The sequence below is a fragment of the Alosa sapidissima genome, chromosome 16, assembly GCF_018492685.1.
Source record: "Alosa sapidissima isolate fAloSap1 chromosome 16, fAloSap1.pri, whole genome shotgun sequence".
NCBI classification, from domain to species: domain Eukaryota; kingdom Metazoa; phylum Chordata; class Actinopteri; order Clupeiformes; family Clupeidae; genus Alosa; species Alosa sapidissima.
Window position 1 is genome coordinate 13,945,181 of NC_055972.1, and position 11,370 is coordinate 13,956,550.

Here is an 11,370-nt window from a genome sequence, read left to right on the forward strand (position 1 = left end):
ACACAGAGCATGCTGATGTTGTAATGCATACAACATATCCCAATCATATTCTCCCCACTAACTGAGTGAAACTATATGATTAGTTAAGGCAACAAACAAATGCCCTTCACCAGGGTCTAATCGTTTGTGAGCGCCATTTAGTGCGCTCCATTCAGGAGATTATAGTCATCCGCGATAACTGCGGAATAATAAAAAACAAAAAAACAAAAGCGCCTTAGGGGGACATCATATGGATGTACAGTCGGACCCAAGCAGGGAAGCGATCAGCAAATTAATTTGAAAGTATTAGAAAGGCCAGGGAGGACGTCTGCTGTCAAAACTTATTGGGCATGTTTAATCGTGGATGCGAGGCTGCGACGATGGGTACTCGGCAGTCAGTCAAGAGGCGTCTCTTTGCTGCAGCCCCTCTCTTCGCGGCGTGAAAAATATGCGAGAGAAAACAGATGTTCTGTACAAAGTGATTCGGCCTAATCTGCCTCAGAGGAGCGGCTACTCGCCATCGACCTCACACAAAACAAATGCAAATACTAATTTATAAATAGCCATAAAGCGCTTGGGAATTCGCCCGATCAGTCCATCGTACACTAAACATGCTCTCTTATGATGATGCCATTGACATACCTGCTTTGGGAATAAAATATGATGGCCTATCTGAAACAATTAGGCTAGATTCAAATTCAATAAAGTAAACCTGAGTTATAAAACAAATGCAAATTCAAAACAGGTAGCCTACTTTTATAAACAAACAATTGGATAACTTTTTTTAATTGTCAAATGCGCCTTAAAATAGGCACATGATGGGATTGTCATTTTGATTCATGTCAATATCTGGCAAAGTAATTATGCGACATGCCGTTGCTTATTGACGCCGATGCAACACAGGAACAAATACAAAGGGAAAAAGACAGACTGTAATATAACATGATATATAAGCTTCGATAACTGCCTGATCTACACGCATCAGAGCGCTATTGACTAAAGTGGCATTAAAAATAAATAGCTCGAGATAAAATCAACTTAAATAATTTATTCATGACATTTTGATGTTTCACGCAGGTCCTCTTGGTCTCTCACCGGTGTATTTAGGTGGAATCACAAAGTTGTACAAAAGGCATGTTTGAGTATGAAAGCATTGGGATTTTTATTGATGACTGGTATTTTATGACATTGGAATAAATAAACAGGTAAATACTTGCACAATAATACAGCTGCATCAGATGTGAAAAAAGCAGTGAGGTTTGCAAATGAAATGATAATTCTCTTTTTTAAGTTTACAATAAATATAAACAACCTCCTTGAGCAAATGCACATGGTGTTAGTTACTTTAGTTGTGGCTCAAAGGGCACACCGCAATAAATAATTACTCTGCTCTCTGCTGAATGTGGAAATTAAAGTCTTTTTTCCTGCTGCAAGCTATCTCAGACTAGTGATGAAAAATATACAACAAGATAGTCCGCTCCCTGGTCTACAGTCCATGCATTGTGGCTCTGACCACAGAAAAAATTTGGTAAACTGTGTTCAAGCACAAAATAAAAGTCACAAAAGCCACAGAGTAATGTCTGCTTTCTGAAATGCACCACATGGCCCTTTTTTTAATGTTTCATTTGTAAAACCCTAAAATCTAGAGTATTTTAAAAGCTCATCAAGTAACAAACATTGCTTGCAAATGAACGAGGACAGTATTAGTTGTGTTCATCTTGTTTTGTCAGTTTGAAATGATACGATTTCCTTTTGAAATGTAGTCCCATAAAATTATGGTAATACAAGTCCCCCAGATAAAACAACTTGTGCTGTACCTACATTTTTTTTTCTTAAAAACAAGTCCCACTGTCAGGATTAAAACACATTCAGACTGACAAGGCCATATGCGTCTGTAGAAACCATTCTGATTCAAATTCAAAAGCTGCTTAATACCCCCCCCCCCCCCCCCCCCCCCCCCACCCCCTTCTCAAAGAATCAGTACACAGTATTTCTGATTCAAGGTAAGTTTTGCACGGAGCTGTGTGTTACATACAAGTACCTTGTTTGACAAAGCAAACAAAAAAAGAGACAAGAAATTATATATATTTTATAAGTGGAAGAAATTTTCTCAGTATAAACTCAGTACAAAGAGGGCGGACACATGAAACCCTCAGCTAAGTCAGCTCTGCCCTGGAGATAAAGGACTGGTTCTTTTTTTTTTTTCAAAGGGTCACATGTCATAAAATTAAATGAAACAATGGGGGCATCTCAAAATCTCTACTGCTGATGAATCTCTTTACATGTACTAAAAAATAACTGTCGTTTTGTTGTTTTCCTCCACTTGGGGGAGGGGAACAACAGAACTAAACAAACAAACAAACAAAAACAAGAAAAGATGACAATCATTGAAGGACACACTTCTCTTCTTTCTTGGCCATCTTGCCCTTGTTCTGCTCCAGAGTTCTCTCCAGGTGCTCGTCCTCCTCCTCGGCTCTGAGGACAAACAGAAGACAGAGACAGGTGTGGGCACGGCTGCAGGAGACACGTGTGTGGACATGGACACACAAGGACAGTCTCGGAGACTGGGGACACTGAGGCACCTGTGGGACATGTATGGAGCACGACTGGAGTGCACGCTATTACAGATGGGAGCACACTCACACTTTCTCTCACACACACACACACACACCACTACCTGCATGCACTTTCACTTGTGCACTAGAAAGAACACCATGAACTCCACCAGCTCCCCCGCTTTTAAACACTCCACTCCACCCTCAACCACAGGGCCCTGGGCTGTGGTTTTCCAGCATGCTTTGCCACAAGAAGTGATCGTGACAAACAGACAGAGACAGTGAGACGCAAGAGAGAGATAGAGGACTTACTGTTTCTCCTGCGCGTCCAGGTCCCGCACCAGGGCGTCCCTCTTGTTGACCAGTATGACCAGTTCGTCCAGGAGTAGCTGCTCACGCCACTTCTGGGCCTCTGTCTTCTGCCAGTCTGTTGGGACAACAGGGCGAGACACCGCTAAGCATTCTGGGAATTTCAAAACCAAAACAATCTACACAGCACGGAGATTGTGGCCTGATTTGAGAGACTCCAATAACTCCAAACAAATCGTGGCGCAGTGTCTTCATGAGACGATCCTAATCGCTCCGATTTGACTGAACCTGACATGTCTTTTTCCATGACTGGTGGCAATAAACAAGCTTGTTGAATAATGCTGCTCTTGAATGTGGTTGCAGTCACGTCGCCTGGTATTTTAATCCCAGCGCAAGAATGCAATGTTCAAACAGGAGCGGAGCGGCACGGCCCGATGTGGGTGCGAGGCACTCTTGATATATCAGGACAGCGGGCAGCGTCAGGAAGGGTTCCAGAAGGTTCTGGAGAAGCCCCACTTGGGGCCTGGTGCTGGGCTACTCTGAGCAGGGGTAGGGGGACAGGAGCAGGGGCAGGAGCAGGAGCAGGGGCAGGGGCAGGAGCAGGGGCAGGGGCAGGGGCAGGAGCAGGGGCAGGGGCAGGGGCAGGAGCAGGGGCAGGGGCAGGAGCAGGGGCAGGGGCAGGGGCAGGGGCAGGGGCAGGAGCAGGGGTAGGGGGACAGGGGCAGGAGCAGGGGCAGGAGCAGGGGCAGGAGCAGGAGCAGGGGCAGGGGCAGGAGCAGGGGCAGGAGCAGGGGCAGGGGCAGGGGTAGGGGGGCAGGGGCAGGGGCAGGGGCAGGGGCAGGGGCAGGGGCAGGGGCAGGGGCAGGGGCAGGAGCAGGGGCAGGAGCAGGGGCAGGGGCAGGAGCAGGGGCAGGAGCAGGGGCAGGAGCAGGGGCAGGGGCAGGGGCAGGGCGGAGAGCCAGTCCTGCAGGCAGGTGAGCCCTGGGGCCGAGGCTGAAATATCAGCCCGGGTGCCACATTCACAGACACGCCGATACCAGTGCAGATTAGAGAGAGGTGTCACAGCCAACCTGGAGCTGCCTCACCGGCAAGCTATGCCTTGTTAAAGCTTACACACACATAATACAAGCCCCCCCCCCCCACACACACACATACACATACACACAGACAGTTGGCCAGGGCGATAGCCTATTTACATTAATTCAGACACACCAGCACAAGTCGTCCAAACAAATTCATGTTGGGGCTGTGCACGTGAACACAAGCATAGACTCAAAGGACTTGGCCAAACCAAATATTGTCAGAAAACCACAACATGAAGACATTTGTGTGGACTTGTATTTTTGCTTTTTAAAATGTAAGTGTACTGCTACAAAAAAATGAGTCCTGTTTTCCTACCTCTTGTTGCTTTAAATTGCAACTGTTGAGCGCAGCCCCTGCTGAGCCCCATGTGTTTGTCCTGAAAGGTCTGCTCTTTTCTCATTTAACCTCCCTGCCTTTGAAGTGGCGCAGAGAGCGAAATGAGCACAGTTCCAATATTTGGCCTGTTATTTTCCCCCCTTCAGACCCCAACGAGTCCTAGGCGTTGTGTCATTAGCCTTTACAACAGCTAACACTGGAAATATGCTAGCAATGTTTGAAGACATTTTTGTTTTGGTATGGGGGTTAAGACATCTTCAAAGAGGCAGGTTTGCAGTGGGAGGAGGAGGATGAGGAAGGGATCATTAGGAGATTAAAGGCCGATGTTGGAAAAAAAAAAAAACACCCAACTTGGTGCTACTGTGGTGACGTAGAAGAGCAGTCGCGGTGGAGTCCGAGGCCAGGCAGGTAAACACGGAGATGGGGGAGGAGAAAGGGGGACGGGCGGGAGCAGCCTGACGGGGGCCGCAAGAGGGGCTGGAGTAGAGTGGAGTGAGGGGAGAAAAGCCTGTTGCTGAGTGGTGTGGTAATTGGCTGTCCCTCCTCTGCCATGAGGGACTGTTTACAGCACCACAGCCACAGTCAGGTCAGTCTGGACCAGAGAAAGAGCGAGTGTGTGTGTGTGTGTGTGTATGTGTGTGTGTGTGTGTGTGTGTGTGTGTGTGTCTTTCTCTTTTCCTTTTCTTTTTTTTCCTCTCCATTCGATCTGTCGTTACTCCTGGTCCTCCGTCAAAAAAACGACAATGCCCACTTCACAAAGAAACTGCCCAGAGGGGACGGAGGGGAAAGCTACAGCCAACACACAAAAAAAATTTCTCAAATATTTTGAAGGTAAATGGGGTGGGGTGTGTGTCGAAGGGGGAGAAAGAGAAGGGGTGGAATCCCCCTCCTTTTCCAGCTTGTTCTCTTCCCCTGTAGCCGTCCTCTTTTCCCCTCACACACACACTCACACACACACCCACACACAAGCCAAGAAGCCAAAGGCTCCTGCCCAACAGGGAAGGGAGAAGGAGCATGCTGCTGTCAATCACCAGCCTTGCAGTCCCGCCTCCCTCATTAGGAAAGTAAACAATGAAGAGGAGCAATGAGAGACATCGCTGAACAAATGAGGACCAGGAAGGGAAATCTGCCCCCCCCCTTCAAAATTAAAATAAATAAATAAATAATAAGAAAAAACCTGCAGGCTGGGAAACAAGGCACTGCCTAAATTTGTCCCTCCCTACTGCAAAAAAATAAGAAGAGAAGGAGGGAGAGAGAGAGTGTGTGTGTGTGTGAGAGAGAATGGCGCAAAGAGTGTGTGCACAATCCTTTTGGATTACTCCTGCCTCTCTCTCCCTTTCTTCGCTGCCCTGGGCAATCCCGTTAAAACTCACATGCTTGGTGCTTATTCAGATAACCCTAACAATACACACCAATGGTAACCATGTGAGTCTTCACAAGCCACACAAGAATGCACTGTTCAAATCCCCATGACCCCCCTCCTATGCAAAATTTATTCAAGAGCGCTAACTGCTCAGCGGCGTCGTGAAAGCAAGTGCTCCTTACTCGCGGCTTCCGCGACTTAATATTTTAGCAATTTTTGCAACAGCTACAACGTTCGACTTCAGGAAGTAGGACTTGGATTTTTGGCTAGCAAGTGGGCGAAGAAAGTTTTTCTTTTTGGGTTTGGAAAAAAAAATACTTTGAGAAAGTCGGAATCATCTGGAGAAAGGAGAAGGGGGAGTTTTGCGGTCGTGTTGCACAAGATCTCAGCTCCTGCTCACGTCGACTGACAGGCAAAGATGGCGCTGGAGGGAGGCCAACTTTAGCAGGCACACAGAGGGCAACATGGAAAATAATGGTGGGGCAGGGGGAGTTGTAGGGAACAGTCGACAGAAGAGTAATTCTCTTATAACCAATCTCAAAGTACATATATTTTGAACATTTAGAAAATCACAAACTTCGAAAAGTACTTTACTCGGACAGTTAATAGTCACCGAAGAGCATAACATGGCACATAACTGTGCCCTGGCTGGAACTGATTCAACTGTGTTCTGTTCAGGCTTGTAGAGGGAAAAGTTCACATATAGTCGAGTCATAAATATGGCGAGTGAGTCAAGGCATGCCACCAGGTAGAGTTTTGTTTAGTTCTGAGAGTGGACCAAGCCCTTGTGATCACCCAATAAGAGTCAACCTGTAGCCACAAAACTGGCAGCAAACAGGCAAGAACAATGTGTGAGAAAAAAACGAGAGAAATCTGACACGTTTCCCAGTTTTTAATGAGGGGAAACTTCTGACAAGTGTACTATGGCATCAAACCGGTTAAGACTGCACATAATGACAACTGTTTAACCAAATTCTTTTAGCGGAACCACTTAAAGTGATGTGTGAGTGTAACGTGATTACAGCATAATGTTGAAACTAAATTGAACAGCTGACAGCACGGAATATGTTGAGGGTTTTCGGGCGGTTGTATTGAACTAAACTCAAGCTATGTTCATAAGTTTTGAGAACACAGAAGGGTGGATTGACATCACACAGGAGGGACGGAAAAACCTGAACAAAACCTTTAGAAATCCTAGAGATACACTCAGATGGAAATTAAACAGGCTCTCTGTGAATAGTGTAAAGAAGGGGGGAGTTGTCCCTCTTTTGCCTTATCTCCAGTTCCAGTCAACTAGCAATCTTGAAAGAGTTTGCAACATCATCAAAGCTGGCCATTTGATAGGATTCTACCAGTGCACCTAATCAATCTGAGGAATACGGCGGCCTAGACTTGTAACAAAGCTCAAATAGATTTACAAATGGGGTTGTTGGGGGGATAAGCTCCTGCACAGGATTACATATTGATTTTAAACATATAAAAAAAGCTTATCATATAAAACCGCACACACACACACACACACACACACACACACACACACACACACACACACAAACACAAACACACACAAACACACACACAAAATAGGAGACCTCTGCATAAATCCCTTTAAGAGTGAAGCGTCCACTTTCAAATAACACGCCCTGGAGTCAACCAAGTCACGGGAAAAAAAGAGGAGAGAAAAAAGTCTGAATGTATGTCCGTGTGTGTATGTCCGTGTGTGTGTGTGTGTGTGTGTGTGTGTGTATGTATGTCCGTGTGTGTGTGTGTGTGTGTGTGTGTGTGTGTGTGTGTGTGTGTGTGTGTGTCCGTGTGTGTCCGTGTGTGTGTGTGTGTGTGTGCATGGGCAGATGAAAAGGGGCAAAAAGGGATCAATTTGGTAGCAGTGAATTAAGAGTGCAGGCATACTGCACAAGGCCACGTTCCCAGACTGCTTCATCCTCACCCAACAGGTAGATGGGAAATAAAACCCTGGAGGGACGCTGAGATCAGGGTTTATATTGGCACACACCCCAACTCTGTCTAGGGAGTGCTTAAATGTGGAGGACTAACTCACGGCCTGGGACACTTTCACATCTGTCCGCTAATGGTCAGTGAGGGGCACTTAAGAGTCATCAGTCTACAAATCACCACAATCAGTGTTTCTGCTTTGACGGAAGAAAGCCGTGAGAATTTTTTTGTAGAGACTAACAAATCAACATCGAAATATATCAATCAATATCCTGCAAGTATAGTTTCACAGACAATACAACAGGATTACTTTCACCCAAATGATCAGGTAGATATACACACACACACACACACACACACACACACTGACATACATACCTACGTCATCTGTAGCTTCTTATCATTTTACATTACATCAGGGAAGCCACATTCACTACCAGTACTCCCTAGTGACACACATAAGCTAGTATTGGTTCTAATCTTGTTTTAGTTTTTCTCGCTCTCTCTCTGATGCTGGTTGAGCTGATTTGATAGTGGTTGTGGGGGGACTTCTCCTACCTCCCCTTACGCACATACCTGCGCGTGCACACACACACACACACACACACACACACACACACACACACACACACACACACTTTTGCCCAGCCGTCATAGGTTAGGCTAGATGATGGTTCTGTGAGAAGATTTGGGGTGTTTGCTATCAGGAATAAGTGTGTGTGTGCGCGCGTGTGTGTGTGTGTGTGTGTGTGTCTGCTCCAGCGGCTCCACGGCTTGCCTCCCTCTTCTCTGTGTCATCAGCTGGCCAAGCAAATCAGCAATTACCTGTCGGCAGCCGGCCACCCTGAATGGACCTGTTGGAGCACCAAATAAGAGAGGGGGCGCGCACGCCTCCTGGCCACTAGCTCAGAACTATCTCTGCTGCTGGGGGAAGAAAGCCCTCAGCCCAACGTGGAGAGCTCAAACCCCTTCGGCCGGGGAGAGCATGTCAGCAGACAGGCAGAGAGAGAGGGGAGAGAGAGAGAGAGAGAGAGAGAGAGAAGACATATCTTGAAGAGACTGATAAGTTGGAAACCCTTGAAAAACTCCAGTTTAGCAGTGTGCAGGCTGAGGGAGCGCGCTGCATGCTGAACGTGCGGCGGGGATCTACAGCCACACAGACACCAAGCTGAGACACCATCTACTCTCTCTCTCTCTCTCTCTCTCTCTCTCTCTCTCTCTCTCTAGGCTTACGAACGCTCTACACAGGGCTCCACACGCTCAAGACACACACCACTACAGTCACAGAAATCCTGTGGTGTGAGACTGTTTGAAAAGTAAAAAAAAAAAAAAAAAAAAAATACATATGTATTTTTTTTTTTGGTTGGTGTGTAGATTTATTTTAAGGTTATGTTGGATAAGAAGGTGGTGAGGGAGGTCCTTCCACCTCAATATCCATGCTTTACGACACACACGTCTACAGAGGAATTGCTGTCTGGCAGGCAGCTTGGGCACTAGAGGCTGTTTACAGCTTCGGTGGTGGTGGTGGTGTCCCTGCTTGGCTATGCACAACCACCGGTGGCCCAGTCCCCTCAACCTAATTACAATTGATTTATGATGGATCAGGTGAGCTTTATCAGGTGCAGAAAGAAATTACCATGGCTGGCCGCGGGGTGAGGCGGGGTCACCATCGAATAGCAAAATCAATTTGCATTGATTGTAAAAGGTTCATTTTGCAAAAGAGGACACCGTCAAAGGGATTAAAGTTAACCAGACAACTTTGATACCACACAATAGGCTTTTTTTTTATACCTTTTTCCCTGGCAGGATAACATGCACTCTGGAAGATTATGTGGGTGGGTGTGTGTGTGTATTTATATGTCCACAATCTGGGATGTCTGCGAACACATCAAATAGATTTCTCATTGATGTGCGTGCCATTCAGGCTTATGGCAGGTATAATGTAGGTCACTATACATAACTGTGTAGATGCTGAGGCTTACCGTTATGCATACAAATGCACTACACACAGACCAATAATGTCTCAATGTGATGCCATATGAAATAAAACATTTTTTTTTTTAAATGAAATGACTCATATCAGAGATGATAGAATCATCAGGTTTTAATGAAGTGCTATCAGGACTGTTCTTTTTTGCAGAGCCCCCATCCCCCAAACACACACACATACACACAGACACACACACACAAACTCGCTCACCAATATCTCATCCTCTCTTACCTTCAATCGCCAGCATTGCTCTTAACTCCCGGTTCAGCAGCTCAAAGCGTCTCTCAAGATCATGTTCTTTTTCCCTGGGCAAGTTGTAAAAGTTCATCAATATGTTAATGACTAAATCATTAAACACTTAAAGAAACCTTTAATAAACATTGATTCGAGCACTCGCCTGCACCTCCACCCACCACACATTAATCTACTGCAAATAACTGATACACAAACCCCAAACACAAGAGCTGTTTGGGGTTGATACGAAGAGAGAGGGAGAGAGAGAGAGAGACGGAGGCAAAATAGAGGGATAAAAAAATAAGAGGGGTGGGGTATCAACGTGCAAATTCAATTTGACTTCTTTCAAAATGTATTGGAAATGAGCTAATTCTCCCCATAATAGAATTTGTCCTTCAGAGCCCCCGGTCCAGCACAAAGACAGAACTGAGAGAAAATAATCATGGTGGCGGGCTTAATTGACCACTTAAAAAAAGACTCCCTTCCAGTGATATAATGTGATTAGAATACTTCAATCTGCCATTTGCAAAAAGGGGCTTTGAAACTCCTTCTATGATGGGAATGAAAAGGCAGTGATTTCCCCCCCCCCCTCTGAAACACGTCACCTCCCTGCAGACGGAGGACGAGAAGAGCCTTAATGAATCCCAGCCTCACTGAGGGCTCTTCTCCAACGGTCAATATCAAAAACAATGCCAAGCTTAAACTACCAGTCCCGCGTCTACTCCTACGTAACAGTGAGTGACATAGATGTGTGTATACACACACACACACACACAAAAGGAGTAACTGTATGTGTATGTATGTACATATATATTTTTCATAGATCATAAATACATTTATTCATAAAAATAATAAATATATATATAATATATATTTATAATAACAAATATATACACCTCATGTCACATATAAGCAATACATATCTGTCCAGTTCAAGCTTGGCATTGACTTTATGCATTACACTTATGTATAATAATTTAATTTTGAGGTATATAAAATGCTGGTACAACAAAACGAATGGTTAATTGAGTGTCTAAGTGACATGATCAGGCTGCAGCGGTAGTGGTAGAGGAGGAGGTGCAGAGAAGAAGAGGAGAGGAGAGGAGAGGAGAGGAGAGGAGGGGAGGGGAGAGGAGAGGAGGGGAGGGGAGAGGAGAGGAGAGGAGAGAAGAGGAGAGGAGAGGAGGGGAGAGTGCTGGAGTGGGTAGCTGGCCCCACGTGTGGTGGTGGAGGCCAGAGTAGAGAGGCTGGAGAGGAGAGGAGAGGAGGGGAGAGGAGAGGAGGGGAGAGGAGAGGGCTGGAGAGGAGAGGAGAGGAGAGGAGAGGAGAGGAGAGGGCTGGAGAGGAGAGGAGAGGGGGTGAGAGGAGAGGAGAGGAGAGGAGAGGAGAGGAGGGGAGAGGAGAGGGCTGGAGAGGAGAGGGCTGGAGAGGAGAGGAGAGGAGGGGAGAGGAGAGGAGAGGAGAGGAGAGGAGAGGAGAGGAGAGGAGAGGAGAGGAGAGGGGGTGCGCGGGGAGAGAGTGGGAACTCACAGCAGAGAGAGCTGATTCTGCCTCCTGATCAGCGCGTTCTT

At 46.3% G+C, this 11,370-nt stretch overlaps 1 protein-coding gene across 1 annotated transcript in view; it reads right to left on the reverse strand.

Moving 5' to 3' along the window:
• Positions 1 to 1,116: 1,116 nt before the first annotated feature.
• ehbp1 (EH domain binding protein 1) overlaps positions 1,117 to 11,370 on the reverse strand; it is a 151,438-nt gene continuing 141,184 nt past the window's right edge. Inside the window, 4 exon segments of the mRNA XM_042066196.1 lie at positions 1,117 to 2,454; positions 2,847 to 2,961; positions 9,797 to 9,870; positions 11,330 to 11,370. The exon segment at positions 11,330 to 11,370 is cut by the window's right edge and continues 59 nt beyond it. Of these exon segments, the coding sequence (XP_041922130.1) occupies positions 2,364 to 2,454; positions 2,847 to 2,961; positions 9,797 to 9,870; positions 11,330 to 11,370 (321 nt within the window). The 3' untranslated portion in view covers positions 1,117 to 2,363.